General features: G+C 27.6%; 1 protein-coding gene across 1 annotated transcript in view; it reads right to left on the bottom strand.

The window, feature by feature from the left end:
- Window positions 1-18673, bottom strand: part of LOC107453837 (docking protein 1) — a 30521-nt gene extending 11848 nt beyond the window's left edge. The window contains exons 1-3 of the mRNA XM_016070800.3: window positions 18517-18673; window positions 8808-8987; window positions 1467-1641 (exon numbers count right to left, since the gene is read on the bottom strand). Of these exons, the coding sequence (XP_015926286.1) occupies window positions 1467-1641; window positions 8808-8987; window positions 18517-18579 (418 nt within the window). The 5' untranslated portion in view covers window positions 18580-18673. The remainder of the gene's footprint in view (window positions 1-1466; window positions 1642-8807; window positions 8988-18516) is intronic.
- Between the last annotated feature and the right edge of the window lie 9253 nt (window positions 18674-27926).

Genomic DNA, 27926 nt, shown 5'->3' with positions numbered 1-27926 from the left:
CGCCCACATGTTGCGCGGACTGTTAGAGACTTCTGTTCAGCACAACGCATGCAACTTCTTCCTTGGCCTGCTTATTCGCCGGATATGTCGCCTATTGAGCACGTGTGGGATATGGTTGGTCGGCGTCTCACTCGTGATCCGCGTCCTGCAGTTTCCAAAGACGAACTTTGGTTGCGCATACAAGCGATATGGAATTCTCTTCCTCAAGCAGATATTCAACATCTGTTTGACTCCATGCCACGTCGTATAGCAGCACTTATTGCAGCGCGTGGTGGCTGCACCAAATACTGATTTCGGACGCTTAATTTGTTTCTTTTGTTTTGAAAATTTCATCATTTATTTGTATCAGTACAAGTCGTTTCTGCATTAAATTTCATTTGATTCTGATGATTCTTTCATGGTGTTGCATTTTCTACAAACAGCAGTTTATATATATATATATGTAAGCAGAAGACAAAAATATATTATGAAGCTTAACTTTTAAAACTTTTTAATGGATTTTGACTGATTTGTTTGCACAATTTCTGAAGGTAATGACGGTGATATGAGGCGTTATTTATATACTGATATTACAAAGAGAAAGTTTCAAGCAATGAACAATGTTTAAAATAAAATTTTTAAGAATCAATTTTTATTGCATGTCTAATAAAATGTTATATTATACGGAATTTTCAGATTTTGATACACAGGCTCTGTAGTTTTACGAGGTTATTGTTACGTAACTGAATAGTGTTGAAAAAACAAAAAGCAATGTTAAATGACAAAAGAGACCTTGGTAAAACATCTTTGGTGGTACATTTAGAAACATTTCTGTGCATGACTTAAATTTAGGGACTTCGCAGACTTTTTCTAGATGAATATTTATAATGATTAATGATGTGAATTAGATACGTAACGTCAATCAAACAAAAAACTAATTATATAAAAATATTCTAGCAAATATAATAAAATTTTTTATAACTATCAATCTACAACGAAAGAAACATTCTGGTAAAATGCACTTGCATTAAATGTACTTGCATGGTAACGACATATCTGGTAAAGAAAAACCCCATCATTTCGGTAATAAAACCAAAATGTACTGAAATTATACGTTATTTAAACCATTGATTTTGGTAATTTTCTCATTCGTATGGTAATATTGTACCGAAAATTCTGGCTTTAAAATTATAGTTCTTATTACCACACTCTTATTAAAAATACAAACGTGAAAAGTAAATTTAACTGAATAAATGATTTTTATGCCATGTTATAAGATTACATGACATAGTTAGCTAATTCTACCACATTCACCACATTTTATTACATACATTATTATAAAACCATATTTTATTGTTAATTTTACCAAAAGTCAATACCAAGGCTCTTCGAAAAAACTACCGTGCTTTTTAGTGTTCTCATAAAACCAGGACATGGTAAATTTAAACATATTCGGGTAATTTAGACAGTGTATAATTTTTACTTACGTTCAGCTACAGTACTGTAGAGAAAATTTTCTTCCTGCTTTTCGCAAACAGCTGGAGTAATGGCAGAAGTTGTTGAATTTTTAGCAAATGCAACAGATTGAAGAGCTGAAAGCCAATCTAACATCTCTTGAAATGTGTCTGTTGAAAATTGATGCCTTTCTTCTTTTCTTCGTACCTGAGAAATATTATACACTCTTAGGTCATATTTTCGTTTGCTACTTAATTAATTTAACTTTATAAGCTTGAAATGTATTAATTTTATTGATAAGAATAGAATAAAATAATGTTTAAAATTTGTATTATTAAAAATAAAATACAACAAAAGTTACAGTTTTTATGATCGAGTTGAAATTTTATTCTTATTTATTATATTTATGAATTTTCTTATTTATAAATAATGAATTTTCTGACTTATGACTATGGAATTTTCTTATTTACGAATACGGAATTTTCTTTTTTTATGAATAAGTAATCTCCTTATGAATACTGAGTTTACTTATTTATGAATACGAATTTACTTGCAATAATCAACCAATATTTTTAAATTTCTATAAGTTTTTAAAAAAACAAATGTATTTTTAAACTTTCCAAGATGCATCAATATATCAAATAGTTTATCGTTTTTATTTTTTCTTTGAGTTTCGCAAAAGCGATCAGTCGATAAATATGATTCGTATTTATTATATCCGGTTCCAAACCGCCATCTATAAATCATTCAGTGATAATGTATAAACAAATACTTTTCTTATAATAGTACAAATACTTTTCTTATAATAGTCTATAATAATAAAATCATATTTTAAGATTTTATATTTTATTGAATCGTTCAATTCCAAAATATGTTAGTATTTTTCCTTTACCTTAAGTGCAGATACCGAACGGACTTCTTTCTTTACTTTTATAAATTTTCTTTTACTTATCAGAATTTTTTCTTTTACTTTTAGTTAAGATACCATCCAGATTTTCCTTTTACCTTTATCGGAGAAACCTCCCAAATTTTTCTTAATGGGAAGATACCGTATGGACTTTTGTTTTACTTTGCTTGTTACCAATTAGATCTACTTTTATTTACGCAATTCGATATTCATTATTTTTAATGAGTAAATATATTACCAATTCTTTGTTATTTAAAACAACTTCTATAGAAGAAATTTTCTCCTGTAAAAATGCAGAAAAAATGAAGTTCAGTTCTTGTAAAAGATAAAAAAAATCGTAACAGACTTATTTTTATTTTTGTATTATAATTTTTTTTTACCATTAACTTACATATCGCAACTAATTATCCTTATTATACTATTTATTAAAATAAATTTTTTTTTATCAAAAGCAAACGAATTCTTTTATTGAATGCAAAAATAAACCTGGTTACTTTCTCCATAGTTTACTGGTTATGTATAATGATTTACAGTAAGCCATTTTAGTTAAACTCTGTAATTTAAACTTTTATTCCTTGAATTAGAAATAAAAGTAAATATATTGTCGAATTCTTTTTTCTTTAAATTAAAACAACTTAATTTCTGTATAAGAAATTTTGTCCTGTAAAAGGGCAGAACAAAACCAAAATTTGACCCCAGTAAAAAGAAAAAAACCCCCTCAAAACATGCATTATTAGGAAATAAGTTTTTTTTATTAATACAAGAAACAAATGAAATAAAATAAAAATATGACCACCGAAGCCGACGTCTTCAGGGGGTACCGGCCTCGGTAGCCATTAAAAACAAAACCATTTCTATTTGAGGGAGAAGCAAAAGCTTAAAATATCTCCCTCAGTACCCCGATGGTTTTGTATAGAGGTCCAGGAAAAACAAGATACATTCAAAATAATAAACAAATTACGAAAAGAAAATCAATCAAAATCATCAGAAAATTAAAAACTCACAGTCTAACATCTCTTTATTTCACAGTTTACTAACTTACGTCACAGTTCATTAACTTACTTAACGGAACTCTTTATCATTATCATACAATTCATTAAAATAAGGGTTTTTATTTAAGAAAAACAAACAAACGGTGTACAACATAAGTGAATCTAGATATTTTCTTCATAGTTTATTGGTTCTGTATTTCTGTATAATGATTTACAGTAAACGATTTTAATTATTAATAAATAATTAATAAATTATAAATTAGTACTTAATAAGTAATTATTATTAAATTATAACTTCGTTATTAATAAGTAATTAATTTGTAATTAATTATGAATTATAAATTAGTAATTAATAATTAATTAATTAATTAATTAATTATGTAATTAAAAATTAATCAGTAATCATTATTAAATTATACCTTAGTAATTAATAAGTAATTAATTAGTAATTAATAAATAATTAATTAGTAATTATTATTAAATTATAACTTAGTAATTAATAAGTAATTAATTAGAAATTAATAATAAATTATAACTTAGTAATTTAGTAATTGAGTAATTATTATTAAATTATAACTTAGTAATTAATAAGTAATTAATTAGAAATTAATAATAAATTATAACTTAGTAATTTAGTAATTAATACATTATAACTATATTCCTTGAATCAAAAAAGAAAGGCGATAAAAGTAAATACATTATTCAATTCTTTTTCTTTTAAATTAAAACAACTTAACTTCTGCATAAATTTTTTTATCCTGTTTATCCAGTAAAATTGCGGAACAAAACAACATTTAACCCCTGCAAAAAAACATAATAGATACATTTCCTTGCATGCATTATTAGGAAATAAGTTTTTTTCATTAACTTCTTTTACAGGACTCTTTATCATTATGATACAATTTATTAAAATAAATGTTTTTATTTAAGAAAAACAAGCGAGCAGAATTTAAATTGAACTCATAAGTAAATCTAGTTATTTTCTTCATAGTTTACTGGTTTTTGCATAATGATTCCAAGCAATCGGTTTTTTATAACATCTTCCCGCAGTAGGCCTTATTAAAGTTTACCTCAGTAATTTAAAACTTTATTCCGTGAGTTAAAAATCATAGTCGATATCAATTAATTTTATCGACAATTTATTTCTATTTTAGTTTAATGTTAATTAGGTAAATCTATAAACTCTAGGAATATTTATTTTATTTTATTTTAATTGATTAATTATGTGAAAGCTGAAATTAACTACTCTTTAAGGTGCATTAATTTAAAATCCCATTTATTAAGTAGAACAGAAAATATACTTTTTCAACTATTGGGTTGTATAAAGCAGTAACAAACAATAAGCTTCCTTAATCAAATTAAACAGTGAGAGTTTTTAAACTTCAATAAATTAATCTTGAGGCTTTTTTTTTATCCAGTCAATTTCTCAAAGTTGCTGCAAAAATTAAAAAGTGCTTACAAAGAACTGAATTTTCCATTTTCAAATAATTTTCAAATCAAATTAACTAAAATACTTTCTTTTAATGTCTTTATAAAATGAACGGAAATTAGTGTTCTTCACTTTTAGTATAAATTGGCTCTTTAGTAATAATTCACCATATTAATGTTAAAAAAGGTCATTTCACATTANAAAAAAAAAAAAAAAAAAAAAAAAAAAAAAAAAAAAAAAAAAAAAGAAATGATACGTTTCAATTTGTTTTTCATAGTAAAGTAAAAACTAAAGCGATCCAGATACAGTTAAAATTTTTATTATACAGAGCACAAAAATAAGTAAATAAATAAATAAACGGATCACCCTCAATAACTTTTGATCAATTGATCAAATCTTCGTGTTCTAGGACTTAATCCTAACGACCGAGGGAGCGACCTCAAATATGCTAAGTTAATAGTGCAGACGATACTTTAAGTTACGAAATCAAACACGAAAACGAACTTTCTCTGAATAAACATACCTTTTTTTCGATGGATTCGGATTTCTGACCCCCCAAAATATAGGGGGTAGGCTCAATTTGAGAAACATGGTCCCCAGAGTTTGATCACGAGAGAGGACCAAAATTTGTACCGCTTAATGTTAATTTCACTTTTTGCGCATTTCGAGAGATTCGCCATATCTTAAGCGAATTGAAAAAATATTTGGAAACAAAATTTGTTTATCTGAGTATAGTTCCATGCAAAAAATAAATTTTAGTGAATGTTTATAATTTTTTATTACTTTATTTAATGCAAGTCGAAAAAATTTTGAATTATAAGGTATACAGTTTTTGTATATCATTTTAAAGAATTTAATATTAAATGACAAAATACAAAATTTGAGCAACATTGGCAGACTAGTTTCTAAGAAATCATATTTTACAAAAGTCCTATTTATAAAATTCGAACTCTCAGGAGCTATTCGACTGATTTTGCTTAAATTTCGTATTTTGCCATGCAAAATTTTTTTTATTATTATGTAAAAAATTGTATACCCTACAATTCAAAATATTTTTCAACCAGTGCAAAATAACGCAATAATAAATAATAACTACTTACTAATATTTATTTTTGCATAGAATTATCTGTGGCTGAGCATAGTTTATATAATTATGTGCAAAATTTTTTTAATTCACTTAAAAATTTCTGAAGATACGTTAAAAATTAAATCAACATTTGGGGGACCAAACTATATATCGCTCTTCTGACCAAACTATGCATATTTCGCAGATTGCGGCTACTCCTTATGTTCAGGGGATTCAGAAATCTGAATTCGTTGAATATAAGGCATGTTTATTCATAGAAAGTGCGTTTTGTGTCTGTTTTCATAACTTAAAATATCGTCTGCACTAATTAATTAGTTTATTTGAGGTCACTTCCTGAAACCATTAAGATTGAGCCCTAGAACATGAAGATCCGACCATTCGATCAAAAGCTATTGAGGGTGTAAATTAGTTTATGATGCAATATAAAGCAAGAATCATTAATGAATTCAAAATTTCATAAATGCACCATTTTATTAAATATAATTTGTTTTTTTCTTCCATTCCTTTTTTTATCAAATATACACACAGTACAGAGAGAATATTAATATGAATTTGAACAAGGCTAAATAGAAATAAAATATTTTAAAATCATTTTATGGAATTGACAGATTTATGTAGTGCTTTCTATGAGAACATATTATTTGTTATACAACTAAAAGCATAAATACCTTTTTATAACAACTTACTTCTGTTGCTCTACAATATTCATCATCGTGCGAGGCGAAATCAAGCTTCACATTCTTGCAAACAAAACATATCGATCGTCTTAGAATTAAAAAATTCACGCCAAAATAGGCGAAAACAATTCATGTATTTAGCGAATTTGGTGTAAGGTTTATCGTTTATTGCAGTTAAGATTTAACTACATCCTTTAAAGTGTGTATGAAAGCTCGTTTCATTATGAACTTGAAATAAAACACAATTTTTAGATTTCTTCAAAGCCAAATTCAGATAGGTATAACACCACAGTTTTTACAGTGTAGTTGCGTTAGAAAAAGTTGCAAAATTTTTTTAAAAACACTTTTGTGCTATTCGTTTTTCGGCAAAAGCATCAAATTTTAACATAAAATGAATAATTTCTCTAAGCATTATTTGCCAATAAATCTGAATTGTTTGCTTAGCTTAAATTAAGGTTAATTTGAGAATAGTTTTAACCTCAATATTTATTTATAAGTGCCTTTTGTGTTTTTGACAAATCATAGTATGATAACAAGTGAATACATTCTAAAGAAATTCTAATCAAGACTTTTTCAAAAGCTTTTATCATATTAATGAAAAGTATGTACTTATCGTTAAAAAAAAATTTAGTTATTGAAATTGCAAATTTCATGTAAGCAAATCTGGACGCATCATGAATTTCTATTAGATTTATAAAAATATACAGAGTTTTAAATATTCTGTCATTAGGAAAAAAAATAAAATAATAATATTTAATTACCTTTCGTAAGTTCGTTAGGTCGACTTCAATAAAATATACACTTTCAAACTGTTTTCGAAAATGTACCAAATTACATCAAATTTTTTGAAAACATCTAAATTTTCATTTTAGGTATTTTTTTTTTTAAAGAAGTAGCGTTAACAGCGCTTGACCCATGAATTAGTTCCAAACCAAACCTCTGTTCGAAGCCAACATGTAAAACTTCTTTCTTGAATCTGATTTACTACTATTACTATTTCTTAATTTACTAAAATTTTTTCCCTAAATAAAAAAGTGATTAAAATTAATACTTTTGGACAATATTCATGTGCTCTGAGCTATTTTTTTTAGCTATTTTCCCTATTCGTTATTATTAAAAATGGAGAATAAAACTTTATTTTTAATGTTTGTTAAATAGTTTTTGGACTAAAATCGATTACTTTTAAGTTTCTGATACTGCACATCTTTATTAATCTTTATAGTTTAAAATAATTTATTTTAAAGTCGTGTCATATTTAATAAATTCTAAATGGAAAAGCAAAATCGTTTTTAAAAATTTAAATGCGTTTGATATTTTCCGAGAAATGATTCTTTCTATTACTTTTAATTTCTATTTTCATAGATGTGCGATAGATGGCGCTGTATGGGTTTACCAGAATGAGTACATTCAAGGAATTTATTCGTGAAGATTTATTTTAAAACTAAGCTTTAAAGTTGAGATAAAATTCTATTTTTTTCCACTTTCCATTCGGTCTTCAATTTTTCAATGCGGTTTATAACAATATTTAAAAAAATATTTTCCCAATTTCTAAAGAATGATAAAAATAAATGATAAGCAAAGTACTTGAAATGAAACGGTGCTATTTAATAATTTTCAAATATGCTTCAAATCATTAAATATTACTGTTTCATTAAATAATTCCATTTAAAGAACTGTTATTTTTTAAATTAATTTGCAAATGCTCACAAAATTGAAATTATTTATTGCATTATTTATAATCAATGTAAGTCACAAAAATTAAAGAACGCTTTGTTTTGAGTAAAATACCAAACGCAGTCAGTTGCATGTCTTTTTTGATGTTTAGTAAAACTCTTTTTTGATGCATATAAAATCGTTAACTTGAAAAACTAGTTTATTTAAAACAATTTGCATTTCTTGTATAAGTTTCAGAGACATAAATTTCTGAAAATGAAAGGTAAAAATATTTGTGAAGAATTGAAGGAAAAATTTTGGCAAATGTGTGAAAAGTAATAATACAGCTGAAAAAAAATCAAAGTTTAAGATACTAAAAAATTAAATTCAAACGATTCTTTGTTAGGGTTTTAATTTAAGTTTATTATATTTTATAACTTAATATTTAATTTGAAATAGGCAAAATAAATTTTATATATGCTCTAATAACCTAAAGAAAACTATTTATAAAGAAGTTCACTCCGATTGGAGAATAACATAAGTATCATTGAACAAATAACGTTAAGTACTAAGTTATGCTGTAATATAACTTCCATAGAGTTTTAAGAAAAATTACTCTCAATTTTACCTCGAATACATTTGGCTGATTTTTCAGAGGATATGCTGCAACTTTCCAACAATCATTTAAAGGAATGATTTTAGAAGGACTTTGCCTTGCTAAGGCGTCGTCATTTTCAAAGATCTCCAAACGCTGAATTCCTTGTTGGCTAGCTTCATAGAGAACGCAGTATTTTTTCGACCAAGTTTTCTATTAAAAGAAGTTTTTATAATTAGTTTCAAAGTGTTTGTGAGAAGTATCAAAATTAGATTATTAATTATTTTCATCACATGTATTGAAGAATGATTTAAAATGTGGGGACATTTAAAGCTGGTTAGAATATCAAAATAAACACATACATCAACAAAATTTCACCCGGTTTCCAGCAATCATCTCCAAAAGGATTTACGTTAATTTATATTATTAACTAATTTAAGTTTCGCTCACAAATCACATAGAATATTCTAAACTTAAATATATATGTTTTTATTCATTATGCAGATAAAACAATTTAGAAAAAAACACTTCTTTAATTTTTTTTTAAGAAATGAACACTATTTTAGAAACACTAACACGGGTAGAGTTCATCGTTTAAGACGGTGACATAAAAATATTTTTTTTACTGGCGAAACGGTTGCTCTTTTTGTTAGTAAGTTGGATTTTATGTCAACATCATCAATGCTTTAAAAAATTTTTATGATAATAACGGACATTATGTGACTATTTCAGTATTTGAATTCACTCAAAAACTTGGAATATTCTATATTCTATTTTATAAAAAAATTGAGTACGTCTAGTCAACTGAGTTAAAAAAAAATCTGACAGGAAGTTTACGTGTTCTACATAAGGTTTGATAATTGCTTAACCAGCGATTCATAAATAGGTCAATTTCTCTCTCTCTGAAAATAAATAAATAAATAAATAAAGTTTACATTTAATCAAGTAAAAAATATTTCTTATTTATTTCCTTTTTATAGTGTTCTGTTATTTGGAACAATACTTTTTATTTAATTTTCAGTTTCACAGTAATATTGTTGGATATTCGTAACTGACTATCCTTACTCTGGCTTTCCAGAATCTTGTAAAAAAGTAAATAAATATGGATACACATTAAAAATCCCAAACTTATATTTAAGCGAACAATGAACAGAAACAAGCTGTAGAATCAGTAATTATGAGGATGGAATGACCTCAAAATTAGTTTCCTTGCATGGTAAAATTTGGAAATATTACTAATAATCACCCTTAAACTCGTTAATGCTTCCTCCAATAATCGAACAGGTTTTTATTATTTCAGTCTCACTTTCTTTGGTAGTGATTTCTTTGATTCCGTTAGCGTTTATGTTTCTTCCTTGCTTGAATATCAATTCTTTGATTTGAGTTTTGTTATTTCTTTATATCACTGACTAAAAATCAATAATTTTTTAAATTTTGCTATGTTGTTTAGGAAGAAAAATTATAAATTCTGATTTCAATGTTCTTGTAAACTTGTCTGAATTATTTTTTTATGGTATTTTATTAACGCCGTTATATTGGACAATTCCACGAATTAGAAAATTAATAGAAAATTGCATTTCCCTATTGATATCTAGACTCCAGCAAACTAAAAACATTTATTTTTCAAACTTCACGTTTTTCCAATTTCTTTTTAAAACTGTACTTTTGTCTTAAAAACAAAATTGGATTATTTTAAATCCTTTTGCGTAGTTAAAATGACATCATTGCTCAACGAGATTAACTGGAACATAAAAGAAAAATTGCATTGCGTAGCTAGAAATTTTCTGAACTCCAACATGTTTTGTTTCTTAGATAATCCTACATATTATTACATAACCTATATATCTCGCATTATAGTAAAAAACAAGAAAGTTTGCTTCTGGAAGAAAAATGGAGTAACATTTCTTTTAAATAAACAATGTAAACCAAATAAAATAAGGTAATCTTATATCATATAAAACACAATAAAAGATAACTTTTTGCATTCGAGACAAATTTTTTTCAATTTTCCTTCGGGACGAAATAAGAAAGGTATTGTTGCTAAAATAAATAACCTAAAAACTTTTGTTTTAATGGGTCGGGGGTCTCATGCCTATGATAAAAATTCTATTGTTAGAGAGTCTATTTTGCAATATTGTATTTAATACGTGTTAAATGCCATTAGGATATCAGATCAACAATTTCAGCTTGAACATAGTTTTTCAAGAAATTAAAAATATTTTTTTATAAGATGGAGAGGGAAATCTAAAACGTGGTTCAATTTAGACAATGTGTCATAAATGGTTTAACCTGTATAAGTTTGAATTTAGTCAAAGTTAAGATCCAACTTTAAAAATTTTAAAAAATGTATTTCAGTAATTAAGACATGCAAGATTGAGGTTACATTGGAACATCATCTTCTGTGTACAATTAAATACAGAAAAAGGGCAAATGATGCTGAAAATAAAGAAACATTTAATGATAACAATAAAGAACAGAAAATACTGAATATGGCGAATAGTGTTGTTCATAATTAAATACAGAAAAATGTGATGATGATAATAATAAAGGTAAAAAAAAATCGCCATTTCTTGCTGTGCACTGAAGATGATGCTCCAATGTTGCATCGAAACTTGTATGCTTTTACCACTGAATTACAACATTTGTGAATTTTAAAGTTAGTTTTTATCTTTTGTCATTATAAAGCTTTTATTTTTTCAATAGTATTAAATTTAGATAACAATGATCGGAACCGGCAAAACCGCGCTGGAGAAAATTGACCTCAGCAACTAAATTGAACGGTATTTTATGCAAACCAAAATTAGACGACAAACTAATTTAATAGAAAAATTAATAAAGGGAATCAACGATTGTACAACTTATCCTCAAACAATGCAAATTCTTTGACGGGGTAGTTTACCCTAAGAGAAAATTTGTTATTGTGCCTAATGACACTTGGGCAAGCCAAGCATGCTAGCTATTGGCCTATTGCAAATAAAATCAGGAAGGCGCGCCTTTCGCTTGACAAGAGAGTACCACAAGGTTGAGAGTACGTTTTAACTCAGAACCATTCGGATCGATGGCAGCACCAGTCATTCCAAGAGGTCATGAGTTCGACCTCACCGGCCGATACCCCGAGTAGTAAATGGTGACTGGTGTGTGCTGTAGTCTGTTGGGTCGCAAAGTCCTCCCTGCTCGCATAATAAATCATACTTCTAGCAGTACTGAATTGGAGATTGATCGTTCTCTGGTTCTGGTTAAAATTACGATCTGTGGATGAATGAATGGATGTATGAATGGGTTCGTTGAATAAACGGGCAATGATGTGCGTCTGGCTGAAGTCGTATTCTTGGCCATAGATGGCGCCACTGAAAATAAGAAACTTCCCTCTGCCTTAGACTTGCTCTCTCTTGGTTTCACCAAGCATGCTTGTTGCTGTTTTCAAGTGGCATTAGAAGCAACAAAACATTGAAGGATTCTAACTTTTTAATAATTCTAAATTTAAATGTAATGCGTTTTTGCATACTAAAAAACTAATCGAGCAAATCTCTGCCATTTGCCATTCGATTATGACATTTGTTTACCTAAGCATGGTTTGATACTAAAAAATGCATTTTACATCTTATTGATATATGTAACATATTACTGTGATATAATGATATATTTATTAATATATATTGATATATATTATTGATATATATCATTGACATATATTATTGATATATATATATAATATTTATATTACGAAACTAAAAAATGCAAATCTTTGCCATTTGCCATTCGATTATGACAATTGTTAGCATTATAGTTAGTTAGATATTTTTTGTGTAATTTTTTAAATTATTTTATTATTTTGATTAGGGTGAAAAAGACTCTGGAACCATGAAAAAAGAAAGCTAACACATGATGTAAGTCAACCCGAGTTGCACTAATACCTAAATTAATTTAGATGAATATTTTCAATGAAACAATTTAGAAGTAGGGGAGAGTCGGGTAGCCCCGCTCAGCGGGTACCCCCGCCCACTGTCAATTTCATATGTATAGAATATTTTTTCAAGTCAATGGGCAATCGGACATTAATTGTTATATTGAAAAAAGATTATTTCAAAGTTTCAAGTATTTATGCAGCTGTTAACATGGTAAACAATAGTTTTGAAAATATGTTGAATACAGTAGTCATGAAATTAAGAAAAATTGGTTGAATGTTTCGATTAAACTTCATTTTAATACTAAAAAAATAATTTTTTCTATACATACAGCATTAAAGTATGTAGTCTTAAGTTTAATTTGCACAAAGAAAGAAGTTTATATGTGAAAAATTGTTCGAGTAATTACAAATTTACAAAAAAATTGGATTTCGGGTAGCCCCGCTCACATGAATGTCGGGTATCACCGCCAAATTTTATTTCGTCGATAAATGTATGGTTGCAAAGATTATTATTCTATTGCTTCAAATTTAAATGTTATATGAATTTTTAACAACAAATATATGTTTTAATATTATATGAAACATAAATTTATATATTTAAAAATGCAAATTAAATATTTCTAAAATGTAATTGATATATCCAAATTAAATTTAACATCAAGAAATCATAAATATTATGATAAGCTATTCGCTTACTTATTTATTTTCAGTTATTTGCGAACGAATCAGTCTACAGAAGCATTTGAAAGTAATCAAAATACAAAGTAAATTTGTAATTTTTTAAGAAGTATTTTATATTAAGTTTATAAGAAGAGATCAACCAAATAAGTTTATATTGAAAAAAAAACTATTGTTTTTAAATATTGTTACTTAAATTAAATTATTTTCGTTAAATATTTAATACAAATTTATATTAATATTATAAAATATTAATATACATTAATAATGATAAAAAGTATGACATTTGTTGTTATTAAATGATAGAATTCACTAAAAGCATATAAATATGTAATAAATAAAATAATTTTGTGATAAAAATGATAAATGAGGTTTATCTATTGTCAATACATTAGTCATTCTCACTTACACCTGAAAAAACAGTCAAAAAACATAATTTTTGTAACTGGGCGGGGCTACCCGACACATTTTGATAAGAGCTGAAAAACATGTTTTTTTAAATTTCGATTTTTTAAAGTTAAACTATTCTTTTTTTGGTTTATTCTTTTTGCATTATTTAATTAGATGATACAACAATAGAAACATACAAAAATATTGATTAATACTCATTGTTATACAGAAATATAAGCAATACTCCTTAAGTGAACGGGGCTACCCGACTCTCCCCTACGTTTATTAAAATAAATAAGTTTGCAATATTTCCCTAAGAATCAATAGGCTGTTCAAACAACAAATCTTTAAGGTACAGAGCTCAAAATCAAGAATGAAACACAAAGACTTCGGATTTTTATGTAACTATTTATGTGAAATCTTAAGGTTCAGAATGTTAACTTTAAATAAGTTAAGTAATTTACGCAGGCGATAATTAAAATATAGAAATCAGATACACACACGCAAAGATAAATAAATAAATAAATTCTCTAAAAAAACATACCTTTTTTTCTCAAATATGGATTCTTGAACTGCAAAATATGGAATGTAGTCGCAATCTGGACAATATGGTTCAGATATTTTAAACAGAAGAGTCACCAAACTTTTGGGCTCCTTGTGTCAATTTTATTTTATTATATGACCTACGTTGAACAACCGATCTAATTTTGGATATTATTATTTGGATCTCTGTAAACTTGTAATTTTGAATCAAATCCAGAAGACAAGGAATTTCCTGGATGAAGATTTGGGATTAACCAGTCTTCGCGGAAGACTACTTCATGGATCTAAGTCACATTCGCGTTGCATGGGGAGGAAAATCGCAAAAACCTCCTTCGGGTAGCTCGACGGCAAGGAAACTTTAACGCATGATCCGTTTATCCACAGAGGATATTTTACGTCAGTACTGTGGTCAGTGCGAACCGGGAGCGGAATTCATATTGACTATTAACCGTTGGGATTCGAATCTGAGTCACTTCTTTTGGAAGTGAGTGCTCTATCCCTTGAGCAACCGAGGCTTCCGCTAAGTTAATTTTATTTCATTTTATAATTGGTGTTGAAAAGCCTACCTAATACTCAGTTTAAGACAGTTAATGCCTTTAAGTAATTGTAATTTTTGCTCATTTTACCTAACATTCAAGATAGTAATTAATTTTTTATTATTTTCTTAAAAAGTACAAGAAATAAGTTGAAATACGCAAAGTGAAATTAACTTTCAACAGCTCTTCTGACTGAACTATCGGTACCATTGTTTAGATTGCGAGTACCCACATAAAAGTATATTTATTAAGAGAAAGTACGTTTTTGTGCCTGATTTTGTTACTTAAAATATTGTTCGCACAAATTAAAAAGCACATTTAAGTTCAGCCTCGTAAACCATTAAGATTACCCTTTAGTACGCTGACAACTTTTTAAAAAACAATGTATTACGAAAATATGTCACCTGAAGGATTTGAAAATATAGTTACTTCAACAGAAAAGAAAGATGTTTAAGGCTTTTAGCCAATCTTTACTTGAGAAAATATATTTTTTTAATAACTCTAAGACATTGAAAATCAATACAATATTTTGGAAAACTTTTTCCCGTGGGTATTTATTGACTGAAAAGGGACTGATGTTCCGAAAATGTTCTTTAAAGCCCCTTCTATCATCGTACTTAAAATTTCCCTTATTTTGTCTGACAAAAAAAGAATTCAACCTAAAGCCACAAAATCCTTTTTATCCTTAATCAACAACACTGTGTTAAATGAGCCATTACCGATAAGAGGATAAATGATCCTTACATAGTCAAAGAATAATTTCTTGTGGTAAAGGTTTTGTCGAAAGAAGTTTAACAAAGATCAATAATGATTAAGTTATAATATTAAAGATGAGTTGTTTGAAAAATATCATTATATTTTAAATTAGTTGTAAGAATATATCAACTGCTTTAGTTTTATAAAAGAGAAGGTAGTTTTTCTTTGTAGTTTTAAGCATCCTTGTGAAAGTCCGGACTTGACACTTGTTAATATTCACGCAAGGTGGTTCGTAATAACCACCCTTATGAAGTTTAAACGGAGTTTACTACGGAGGAAGTCAAATGGAGGAAGCAAAGGAGTAGAAAAGCGATTATAAGAAACAACTCCAAGTTTCATCTGGCAATCACAAGTTCATATATTCTTCTTTGGTATCATTTCACTAAATTTACATTGCGTGCTTTGTTTTTCCTTAGCTTAAATATTAATTTACGACCAACAACGAGTATACTTCTTTTTACTTCGTTTTTGTGAATTATTCTAAAAATATATACGAGGATTAGTTATTAAGGAACACCTTGTATACTCATACGATCTGTGATTTCTTTTACTATGTTAGGAAAAGAGTTAGTGTTGTGTAGGGGATCAAATTGGGCATTTTTCAAAAGTCGGGAGCAATGATGCTAACAACAATAGCTAATTCTGATTTTTAGTGATATTAATGTCATATGCACTAAGTATTCACATTTTGTGGAATATATTTTTTGTTTCCCTGTTTAAATGAAATTACCATTATTATAGCTTTTATTATTGAATTTTACGATATTAAACTATAAATTAACTACTTTACTACATTAAACTATTTATGATTGTCTTAAACTATAAATTTATAGGATAAATGGTGCTTCGTACGTTACATTTTAAGGACATATAAGCAAATGATAATTTGTTACTATACTTAATATTACTCATCAGTGCTATTTATTCAGGGTATTATCAAAGAAGCCATCCGATTTAAACTTAACATTTCTATTTTTTTTAAACATCCAAACAAAATATTGTTTGGTGTTATAATTTACAAATGTACACGAATTTTTCATTTATGAAAAACATGCGACGTGTTCAATAATGGATACCTTAAATTATGCTAAATATAATTACTATAAATTGTAATACATTCAGTTTCATCTCAAAATTTCTTTTCAATGCGTGACACTGAAAAAATGAATAAATAAAGTGCGTACAAAAAGTTTTTTTAAGTACTTTAAACAATAAAATTATAATTTAATATTCGTGTGTAAGTTGTTAAAGGACTTAATGTAAAGTTTTGTAAAAAAGTTCTATTAATGCATTAAACAGTTTTTTAGAAATCATGTTTAAATATTTTTTTCAATGCCTCTTTTTTTATTAATACGAGAAACATTTCCATCATATATTTTTTTCAAGTGATTAAATTATGATTTGAGATAGATATTTTTATTGTGATCACATATACTACGCGATCGCAAACTTCTCCCTTCACGGCCCATGGTAAAATATATGAAGCGAGTTTTTCTGACTCTAGCAGCACAAGATAATTTTTTCTTATGTTTGACTCTTTCAAGACCGTTATCCCTCCATTCTCCCCTCATGTCCCAAAGTATCTTATAGAAAACGAGCCTATCTGACTCTAGCGGCTCATGATCATGCGAATAAACTCGCTGAATAGACGTTTCCTTCTCCACCTGTTCTGAAAGGGTTAAACTCAGAATTCGTCTTTACTGAGAATTTTACTGAGAATTTAAATTGGTTCGAAATGTTTTTTATTTTTCTTTCGTCTGCTTTAAGGGAAACGATGAAATCTCTCAATGTTTTATAAAGTTCATTTAAACTGATTCGAAGGTAGTTTATTGCTTTTTGTAATTACAATATAATATATCGCGTCGTGGTGACTCAGGGGATGGAGCATCACTTCCCAATGAGGTAAACAGGATTCGAATGCCAGTGATCGCTGGTCAGTACGAATTCCGCACCCGGTCAGCAGTGCTGATGAAAGATACCTTCAGTGGTAGATCATGGGTTAGACTCTCCTTGCCATCAGGCTAACAGTGGGAAGCTTTAGTGGTTTTCCTAATCATGCAACGCAAATGCGGTTTATATCCAGAAAAAAAAATCTCCACGAAGGTAAATTTCCACCAATACTTGATACAGGAGTGAGTTCCCTTGTCTTTTAGATTGGGTTCAAAATTATGAGGCTAAAGAGTTGAACATTAGTAGTTGTAAACACAAAATTGGGTCGGCTGTTCAACGACTGTTATAAAATAAAATTATTTTTTTTCTCAATATTGAAATATGTATAAAAAACATTCTAATATCAAGATAAAAATGATAAAGACATTAGATTTTGAGTTTTTTTTCTTCAAACTTGAATTTTTTTTTTGTGTTGCATAATTTAGATCAAAGAGAACTATAACACTGGAATCATGATTATGAATTATAATCATATAATATAATTAATAATTATTAATCATATTAATTAATAAATTAAAATTATATACATTTCTTAATAATATTTTTTAATTAATTTTTCCAGTTTATCGCTATTCACATAATGTGAAAACTTTTAGTTTGCAATCAGCAATCAACACTTATATTAATATAGCTGTAAACGCAGAAAGAGTGCTGTTCAACAAGGATCATAAGATATAAAATATGTTATATAATTTAATTAAAATATAGCCCAAAATTATTACGCTAACTCTGTTTATCTTCTACTACATTAAAAACACTTGAAGCAACTCCAATATTCACAGCGAAAACATGCAAATGCCGTATTTAAGCCCATCCCTAAAACGTGCGGTACATATTTCTATGATCATAATTAGCCGACTATTGATTAACCAAAGTCGCTGATAATTTATTAGAACAGATAATAATTCTACGAGAGAGTATTGATCTTTAGAATTTCAAATTAATTTGACTACATAATGAGAAAGTGAAAATAAGGACTTACCCTTAAAAATGTTTGTGGTGGCGTAAACAAATATCCAGTTTTTAATGCTATTTCTACATCCATGATTAAAATTTGATTTCAGTTGAGAGGAATTTTATTTTTCATGCTTGGGTTAGTATATATAAAAGGAAACGGAACTACTGAAAAACGGAAGTTGACGATGACGTATTAGGCGCATTTATTTTATCTTATGGGGATATGTTCTAGAAGAATTTAGTTGGAGCACCTTTATTGCTTTGTGGTATATAGAAATGACATAATTTGCAACACACGATGCCTATTTATATGCCATTTCGGAAATGGCGTAAATGTTTATTTTAAAATATACCCCAAAAGGAAATAATTCTGTCCAGTTTAGTATTTAATTTAAATTAAGTTATCGACCTTTTCTGTTGTTGTTTTAATAATGTTTTCAATCTGCAAAATATGTTTACAAGTCGAAATCAAATATTTTAATTTTTTTGTCTTTTTAACTTTTCAATTAATTTCTTTTCTTCAAAAAATAAAGTTTATAAGTAAAATCTGTAAATTAGTAAATGAAGCTGAGAAGAAAAAAGAACTTCAAGTTTTTAATAACTCTCGGAGAGAACCGATTCTCCTCGTTATTCATTTGTGAACACTTTGTAACAGTCACAATACAACAGATGGCAATCTAATGGTCATTTTTGTGAAAAATGGATGTAAACAGTTCTTACCCCTTCATCTTCAAATGTTATAGTCCAGTAATTCAATTAAAAATTAAAAAACAATATTTAACTTATTTTTTAAGCAAATTACATTTTTGTTTATCAATTTAAAATATACCGAATAAATATCTAAATCATTCTTTTAGAGAGAACCCTCTTTTAATTGTCCCCCCCCCAACTGTCTGATTTCTGAATAAAAACCACAATTAATTTTACTACCCACCCCAAACAAATCTTTATTTTCAGTGAAAGATTAGATAATAGAATACACGCCCCCTTTAATTATAGATAACGTGTATTAATAGATAACATGCCCTATTTACCGCTTTAAAAAATGTAATGTGCCTCTGAATAAAATAAATAAAATCTCAACATATATGACAAACGAAAAATTGAATTGTAAGTGATACGAGGTAAAGGCAAATAAGTGAAAAACATTTCTTCTTAAATTGAGACATTTTGGAAAATAAGTTGTTCCTTAATATTGTTTTCATATTGGCACTTTACAAGTTTCCCAAATTTCTTCTAGATAACAACGCAATATACAGAAATAGCTTTCTTTACTTAGGAATCTTGGATTTTTTCCTTAAAAACTCTATTAAAAACACTCTAATGAAGAGTCTTAAAATATGGCTCTATCTAGCTGAATGACTTCTAAACTAGAATTTTTATTGGAAATCTCTTTTGGGTTATAAATAATCTCAATGAATAAATAATTTTTTATTCAAATTAGAAATCAATAATGGTTGAGAACAAAAGTGCAATTTATGTTTGAAATTTTTTGCTTAAATAACTAAAATAAAAATATATAATTGATATTTTTAATTTAAAAGAATCACCTATAAGTGAGATACGTCTTGAATAGTTTGTAAAATTCCTTTCTTTTTTAGTTTCATCAGTCAAAACTCCTTTAATTTATGAAATAATTTAACTAAGAAGTAAAACTAAAGTCATTAGAAAATTTTGTTTCGTTAAAAGTTACAGTGTTAGCAAATTAATACACGTAGTCATTGAGGGTAGATCATCGAGAAATGTCAAAAACAGCCGTAAAACAAGCAAAAAACAAAAAGAATATTAAAAAACTGGACTAAACATAAAAGGAATTGAAAAATGAATAGCTATACAATGCTTCATTTAAATCAGGATCAAAAGTTTCTACCTTGTTAAAAACAGTATTTTGATCTTTATAAAAATCTATCATTTTCTAACTAAAGAAAAAGCAATTAAATTTTTCCTCTGACAGAAGAAAACTTTCTTTTGAATTTTTAAACTGAATAAAATTAATGGCGCAATATGCTTGACTTTTAGGCACGGGGACACTTTTAGAAAAGAAATACAATTACAAGATTTAAAAAAAGAAAACGTTGCTTCTTTTGTAATAAATCTTATGTTTCACTTTAATTATTTGAATATGGCTAATTATTATCTCAATTATTATATTTAATATTTTTAATTATTATACTATAATAATTATCTTAATTTAAATTGAAAAACACATTTTAGGTTTATTATTTTCATTTTTGTAACGTAACATCCACTTGATTTCAAACTATCCATTCTTTTAAATAGCGTATTTTAACATTTCCTCCTTAGTTTAAATAAATGATTAAGAGACTTAAAACAGTTTAATGATAAGCCACATTTTCAAAATGTCCAAAATACCGATTTTGATTAAAAAAGAAATGACTTCCATGTGGACGGTAAGATATTTCTGAGCATTGCGCAGTTTTTCTGAAAATTTGTAAAATATCTACCTGAAAATAATATTATGGAATAAAGAGATGTTAGATTATTACCATTTAAAGAAATGTGGTTTATTAAATTGCACTAAGCCCATTTGAACTATTTGTTTTCATTCTTTTAATTTTGCTGAATATTTCATTTTAATCTAATACCTTTGACGTAACACTTATTTAATTTTCAGATCTTTTAGGTAAATTACTAATTTGAAAATAATAGAAAATAATTTAGATAATAATTTAAGCCATGAGCTGAGAAATTCAGCTGTAAAATAGGTCCAATTTAAAAATGTTCCTGGCAGTTTTTTATTTTTAGTTACTTTTTAACTTTATCATATTTACATTCCTGTTTATAACTTTCATAACATATTTTTTTCTCATAACATTCCTTCATAAGATGAATAGTGATCGAAATGAATTTTGTCATTAGCATACAAGAATGAAAGCAAAATTAACAAAAACTACATTTATAATGCTTGACAGTATTTCAGCTAAGCTGTTTTTTTAATAAATCATTGCAGACGACTTTTTTTTCTTAGCTCAATTGTTTTATTTTTCTCTTTCTGCAAACAATTTTGAAAAATAATTCTCCTCTTAAAAACTCTAATTCAATTACTTTTAGCATATTTCAAAGCTTTTATAATTTGCTTTTAAATTAGCGCTGTAGTACTATATTAGTAGCATTAAATAATTATTTTATGTTAAATTTCTTTACAGTAGATAAATAATATGTAACTTTTCACATACCTAGACAGTAGTGAATTAAAATTTTATTCTGTGCCAAACTTTCTGATTGAACTATAATACCTGAAATAAGTAGATAGTCCATTTTTTAGATGTTTTAAAGTGTTTAAAGAAAATTTTTGTTAAATAAGGAAAAACAAACTTTATTTTACTCACATATGTGCAAAACTGTCACGTAAGAAGAAATAATACTGATAATCTTCTTTATAAATATATTAACACAATTTTTATTACTAATACAATATTTTTCAACAAATTATGTTGCCTAAATTTACACAATTGTTTTTTAGAGTTAGTCAGTTAATTCAAAATAGTACTTTAAGGAAAAGAGCATAGTATAGTTTTTGAATAACGATTTCATACAATACAGAGTTTTCGAAACCTTTTGTTTTAATTCTTAATTACAAACTTTTAATGTTGATTGAAGCAAGTTAGATGCAATAAGTATTCATGATAATGTAATAAGTATTCATGATAATGTAATGAGTATTCATGATAATTTAATAAATATTCATAAATATTGGAAGTAATTAAGCTAAAAAAAATAAATAATAGAATGTAGACAGTTAAAAATTTCAAATCAAGCTTTAAAAATAGAAATGCTGATTAATTATACACATTAATTTTTAGTGTCTAAATAATAACTGTTATGGGATGGCAGTGATTTAAACAATATTCATAACCATTAAGTGTATTATAGAACAGAATGACACTGAGTTTAGACTCTAAAAAAGGTTCCTGTTATTGAACCAAATGTTACTTCATTCACGTTGTTTAGATCTAATAATTAATAATTAAAAAAATATTTTTATTTGGAATTATTTTTGATCAATTAGGTTTATAATTGCAGGCATATATAAAACTAAGTCTCATAAACTATATGGAAAATACGAAAAAAAAATAAAATTAGCATTACGGACTATCATTACGATTTAATTAGCACGAATTAAATTAGCATTACGATTTAACTAATTAAATCGTATATTCTAGATTGCAACTATTTAACATAGTTTGATGGTTAACAATCAAAATTAGTGGGAAAAATGTATGTTTAATAGGAGTAAGCTTTTGTGCCTGAATTTATAATTTATTCAAGAGTTAACACTGACTAATTTGCCTATTCGAAGTCAACTTTTCAAACCATTAAGATGAGCACTTAGTATGTTAAAATACGATAATTACAAAGACGTTTTTCAAAGATTTTTATTTCTTTTTTCTCGTAGCTCATTCATTTTTAATTTTATTTCAGTTTTTTTTGTTCTTCGCTTAGTGCAGATTGTGCAGATTTTGAATTCTAAGGTCAAAAATTGGTCTTGAATAAAAATAGGTGTTATAAAATTGATTAATTCGAATATATATAAAAAAGAAAAGAAATTACGCTTCTAAAATAAAAAAGAACATAAAATTTTACTCTAAGCATTTTCACATCTTAAGAAATCTCTTAAATAATGTTTCCGAGAAATAACTGTTTTAAAAATTTTTATTTGATAAAAGGGTAATTTTTAAATAGTTACTTGACGGAAATGATTCTCATTAGTTTTTTTTAAAGTTTTATCATTACCAAAAATCTAAGTTATATTTGATTTTTCTGATAAGTTAAATTTTATTTAAATAATAGGATTAAATGATTATTTTAATCTAGTTTTGAAGTGGTGTGGAATCAAACTACAGTGTTACGGCATATGTAAAAATTTTGAGGCACATAAAAACACAATATTTTTTTTCGCATATATGAAAACCGTGTGTTCAAATAAAAATACTGAGAATTAAAAAAATTATTATGGTGTATTGAATGTTATTTTTGGCTTAAAAATTTGTTGTAATGCCTCGTGTAAGAAAATAAATACCTACTAGCATGTATCTAACTTTGATAAAGGAATGATTGTCTATGAGGGCTGCATTTTAGCGCACTGGATTATTCCTGCTCGCTTCAACCAAGTTCCCTCAAATATTCATGAAATATGGCGTCGATAGGTACAGGCAACACCTCCTGGTAGAGTGAAAGCCTCCGCACGAATCAATAGTAGTCCGACGCAACGAACATAAACTGTGTGGGGAGGGGAATAAGAAAGGTGTCACAATATTCGAGCTGCTAAAGGATCGGACTTCTTGTTTATGGTAACCCGGACGAAGGCTTTCTCCCTTCTAAGAGATGATGGTTCAGGGCGGTCAAACAAGACGTCTTATTAAATTTAAGTGGCTCGTCACTATGAGCAGCCAACACGACAGACGTTCGTATGGCTAAAAAGGGTCGTACAGCCACATTACGAATAATAAATATGGAAATGGAGTCGTTTGCAAGACATCGAAATTGTGTTAAAACAATTCGACAATGCTTGCAGCAATATTGGCTTTCAGTGAGGTAAACAAGGATGCTACAATCCTTGACGCTGCTTGTCAGATTAGATATCCTTCAGAGTTATGATTAATGACCTTCCTGGATCCATAAACGTCACCTTTACATCTGCGAGGCCTGTACACGGAACCAATAAGGTAGTCATCCGTAATTTGCGTTATCAAGGGAGAGGAACGCACGTTGCCAACTTGCACTCGTCATCGTCGTACTGTTTCATCAGTCACACTGGGTCCATCAGTCCCATTGGGTGCTATTGGATACGTGAGTCTATCACATTTTCTTTGTATTCCTGGAATTTTTAACGCTAATCATGGCATTTCAGACGCGTTAAGAACCGTGACTCTTCCCTATGTTCGAAGTAGCTCAAGTACTATTTATCAGCAGGATAATGCAAAGCTGCATGCTGTACAGATATTTTACGTTACGAAACATTTCCAACAGCCACTGAGACTTGCACGTTCCTCTTTTATATGAACTAGTTAATGGTTGCCGAGCGACTGATTCGCCACCATTCACCAATATTTTCTGTCGATGAACTGTGACTTTGCTTTGAAACTGTATTGACTGAGGTCCACAGAAATGCCGTGCAATCTCTTTTTGACTCCTCGTACAGGTGGACAAATTCTGCTATCTCTGCCAGAAATGTTTACCTTTAGCACTGACGTTTACATGTCCGAATTTGCCTTAAATTTAATCCCTTGCTCTTTCCACAATAATGTATGTGCTCAGTAAATACCATTTTGTTATTTACCTTCATTCCTGGAGTAGCAATTTTAATGTCTTATAGTGTATTTATTAAAATAGCATTGAATAAATATTTAATTCAAGCAATTTAAGTATATAGAAATTCGAAAAATTATTCTGAGTATAATTAAATCATAATTTATAAATGACCTCAATTTTCATAAATATGAAAATCGAGACATAATTTATTACACACATGAAAGTTAATTGCTGTTGTTAATAATAGGGTGTTTTTAAGACTCTTTTATTAAAAAATAAAGATGATAAAAATAAAATATTTTTTAAAATTTCTTTTTTATTAGTTTTTCAACGACTTTATTTATCTATCTCATCAATCAATTATGACCATTAATATCTTATAATTTACGCAAATAAAAAGCTAAATATTTTCTTGAAACTCGATAAGCTTATTAATTTTAATTTTGCTTTACTTGAGCTTGTTTTTATACTTAAATTTATTTTTAAAAATATCATAGTAATTAAGAGAAAATGAGCAAACATTCCAAATGCTTTGTTAAGTAATTTTCTTATTTATAGAAATCTTAAGTCTAAGGAAAAATAAGTTAAGCGAATTAAAATCTATTCTCGAATTTATTCATTAGGATTATCGACTCATTCAGTATAATTAAGAAGATTTAATGGAAACTGCCGTGAAATCTTCGAATTCAGTTAATTATTTTTTCATTAAATACGAATTAACAAATGACGTTATTAAGCAGTTCAGAAGGACAGAGCCTAATCTCTGCTGAAAGTTAAATAACTCTTTTGCAATCTCATTTTCATTTAAAGAAAAGTTGTGAAATGCGAGACTTTAAATTCAATCAGAAGCACTGACAATGCGTAGAATATGTACTTAATCAGTTCGTTAAATGGTCGCTCCAAAATTGGCGCTACACTAATTGCAGTAGTCAGGGAAGTAGCCAATTTTAACAACTCAATCTAGGGTTAGAAACAAATTACGTAAAGTGATTATCCATCATAATTAAATTTTATTAATATTTTCCAAAAAATTTTCCATTGTTTTATACCAAAATAAAATTCAGAAGTAAAAATATTTTGTAGAATTCTTTTGAAGGTATTTTAAATCACTATAAAGTAAGAATCTTCATTTTGAGAGAAAAAAATGGAATCTTAATGCTTATCAACCAAAAATGAAAATTATATGACTATTCAAATCTAATTTTAAACCGATTTTTTTTCTATTTTGCACCAAATAAAAATAAACGCACTCAAAAATTTAAGCGGAAGAAAAAAATGTATTTATTTCGCTTTTAAACATTAGTAATATAATCACTTATTTCAACAAAATAAGGAGTGTAAACACCCTTTTGACATTGAGAGAAAAAGTACGTTGAAAACTGTTAAAATATGGTAAAAATTTACCATATTTTTGGCTCTATCTGAACTTTAGGAAGCTCCGTGATTTTTACCGAAGCTCTTTAATTACTACTTTTTAATAAAATATTATCTTATAATATGTGTTAAAACTTGATAAATGTTGTAAAATGTGACAATTTTATCATGATACCTTAAAGCATGGTAAAAAATCGTTTATTTAGTTAAATTTACTTTTCTGTTTTATATCTTTTTACTAAACGTGTGGTAATAAAAGCAATAATGTAGAAAAATGGAATTTTTGGTGAACCAATAGTATTACCGTTAGTATCGGAAAGATTATTAAATTAATGGTTTAAGTACCGTGTATTTTGGTTTTATTAACCTGAATTATGTTTTTTTTTAATCAAAAGTATCATTACCATAGAGTACAGTAATTAAACAGGGTTTTCCTTCTCCGTGAGGGTCAAAAACTGTTTTTACAGTGCTTTTTACAGAATTTTATCATTAATACCAAAAACTTGTAAAATAAAAATCTAAACAGATAACACTAAGCTTCTATAACCAATGAAAAGAATTCGCAGCATATTTAGGATCATTTTTAACAGTTTCTTTGTATTTCCGACAAAAATTATTGCCATTTCCCTGTAAACTTAAAATACTACCCTCAAAAATATTTTGAATTAAAAATTCATCTCACTTCGGGTACATTTCTTGTTAAATAAAAATTAGCAAATTTAGTCAAGCGTTGTTATCCGCACGTCATCGTTAAGTTCGCTGCCTAGAAAAAAAGCAGCAACGATAATCAGGCAAGAATTTTTAAAGCAGAAATGGAAGCATCAGTCATGCTTAAGATAGTTAGTACCCATATTTTTCAATAAAGAATTTTTCTCTAGAGAGTCTATGAAAAAAGTAAGAAATTAGAAAAAATGCGCTTTGAAAACTTTAAAGGTGAAAAATTGCAATTTTACTTTACGTATGCCTTCTTTTATGATACATACTATGCATATATGGTTCAATAAACCTAGCATGTATAAACGTTTTGTCTAAAGCTAATATTTTTTGACGGACAGTTAATTATAACTTAAACTATTTGTAGAAATATAGAGGAATTTAAAATGTAACTTTTTATTGATAAAATAAAAATTACGTTAAAATGAGAAAATGCATGAAATTTAACGCTTCGATTATTTATTGCAGCAGTTAATATAACGGTCTTACAAAAAATTTGTGAAAAATCATACGTATTAGAAAATATTTCGGGTGTTCCGCAATAATCATCCATCCGATATATTTTTACAATATTTATAAAATAATATACCCACTATGGATGAAAATTAATGTTTCATTAAGGAAGAAACAAAAACACAATCGAAGTCTAAAGAATTCTACTGAGGGAGACAGAATCGAAAACTAGCAAAATAGAAAAATCTTAGTCGTAGGAAATTTGAATGTGTTTCTAACAATCACTTTGTAACACCTCTCTGTTATTCCCAGTAATTAAAGTGGTTTTAACGTTTTCCGTCCTACCTTTCTCTGTAATGATTCGTTACATCTAGATATTGTTTTTTTTCTGTACTTAATTATTAATTTTCAACACTTAATGAATAGGCCTTTTTGAAAAGGATTTAAAAAATACGCATTAGGGGAAGTCATTACCAAACATCCTTTATGGAAAAAATTTAAAAAAAATGTTTTTAAAGTTCAAAAAGATGTTAGCAATGAATCGATTATCGCCTTGTGTCATAAATATTGACCAGTTACATTTTTAAAGAAGAAAAATAGCGGTAGTTTTTTTTCATGTAT

The sequence above is a fragment of the Parasteatoda tepidariorum genome, chromosome X1 (assembly GCF_043381705.1).
Source record: "Parasteatoda tepidariorum isolate YZ-2023 chromosome X1, CAS_Ptep_4.0, whole genome shotgun sequence".
NCBI classification, from domain to species: Eukaryota; Metazoa; Arthropoda; class Arachnida; order Araneae; family Theridiidae; genus Parasteatoda; species Parasteatoda tepidariorum.
Note: the sequence above shows the minus strand (reverse complement) of the source record. Positions and strands in the feature narration are given on the sequence as shown.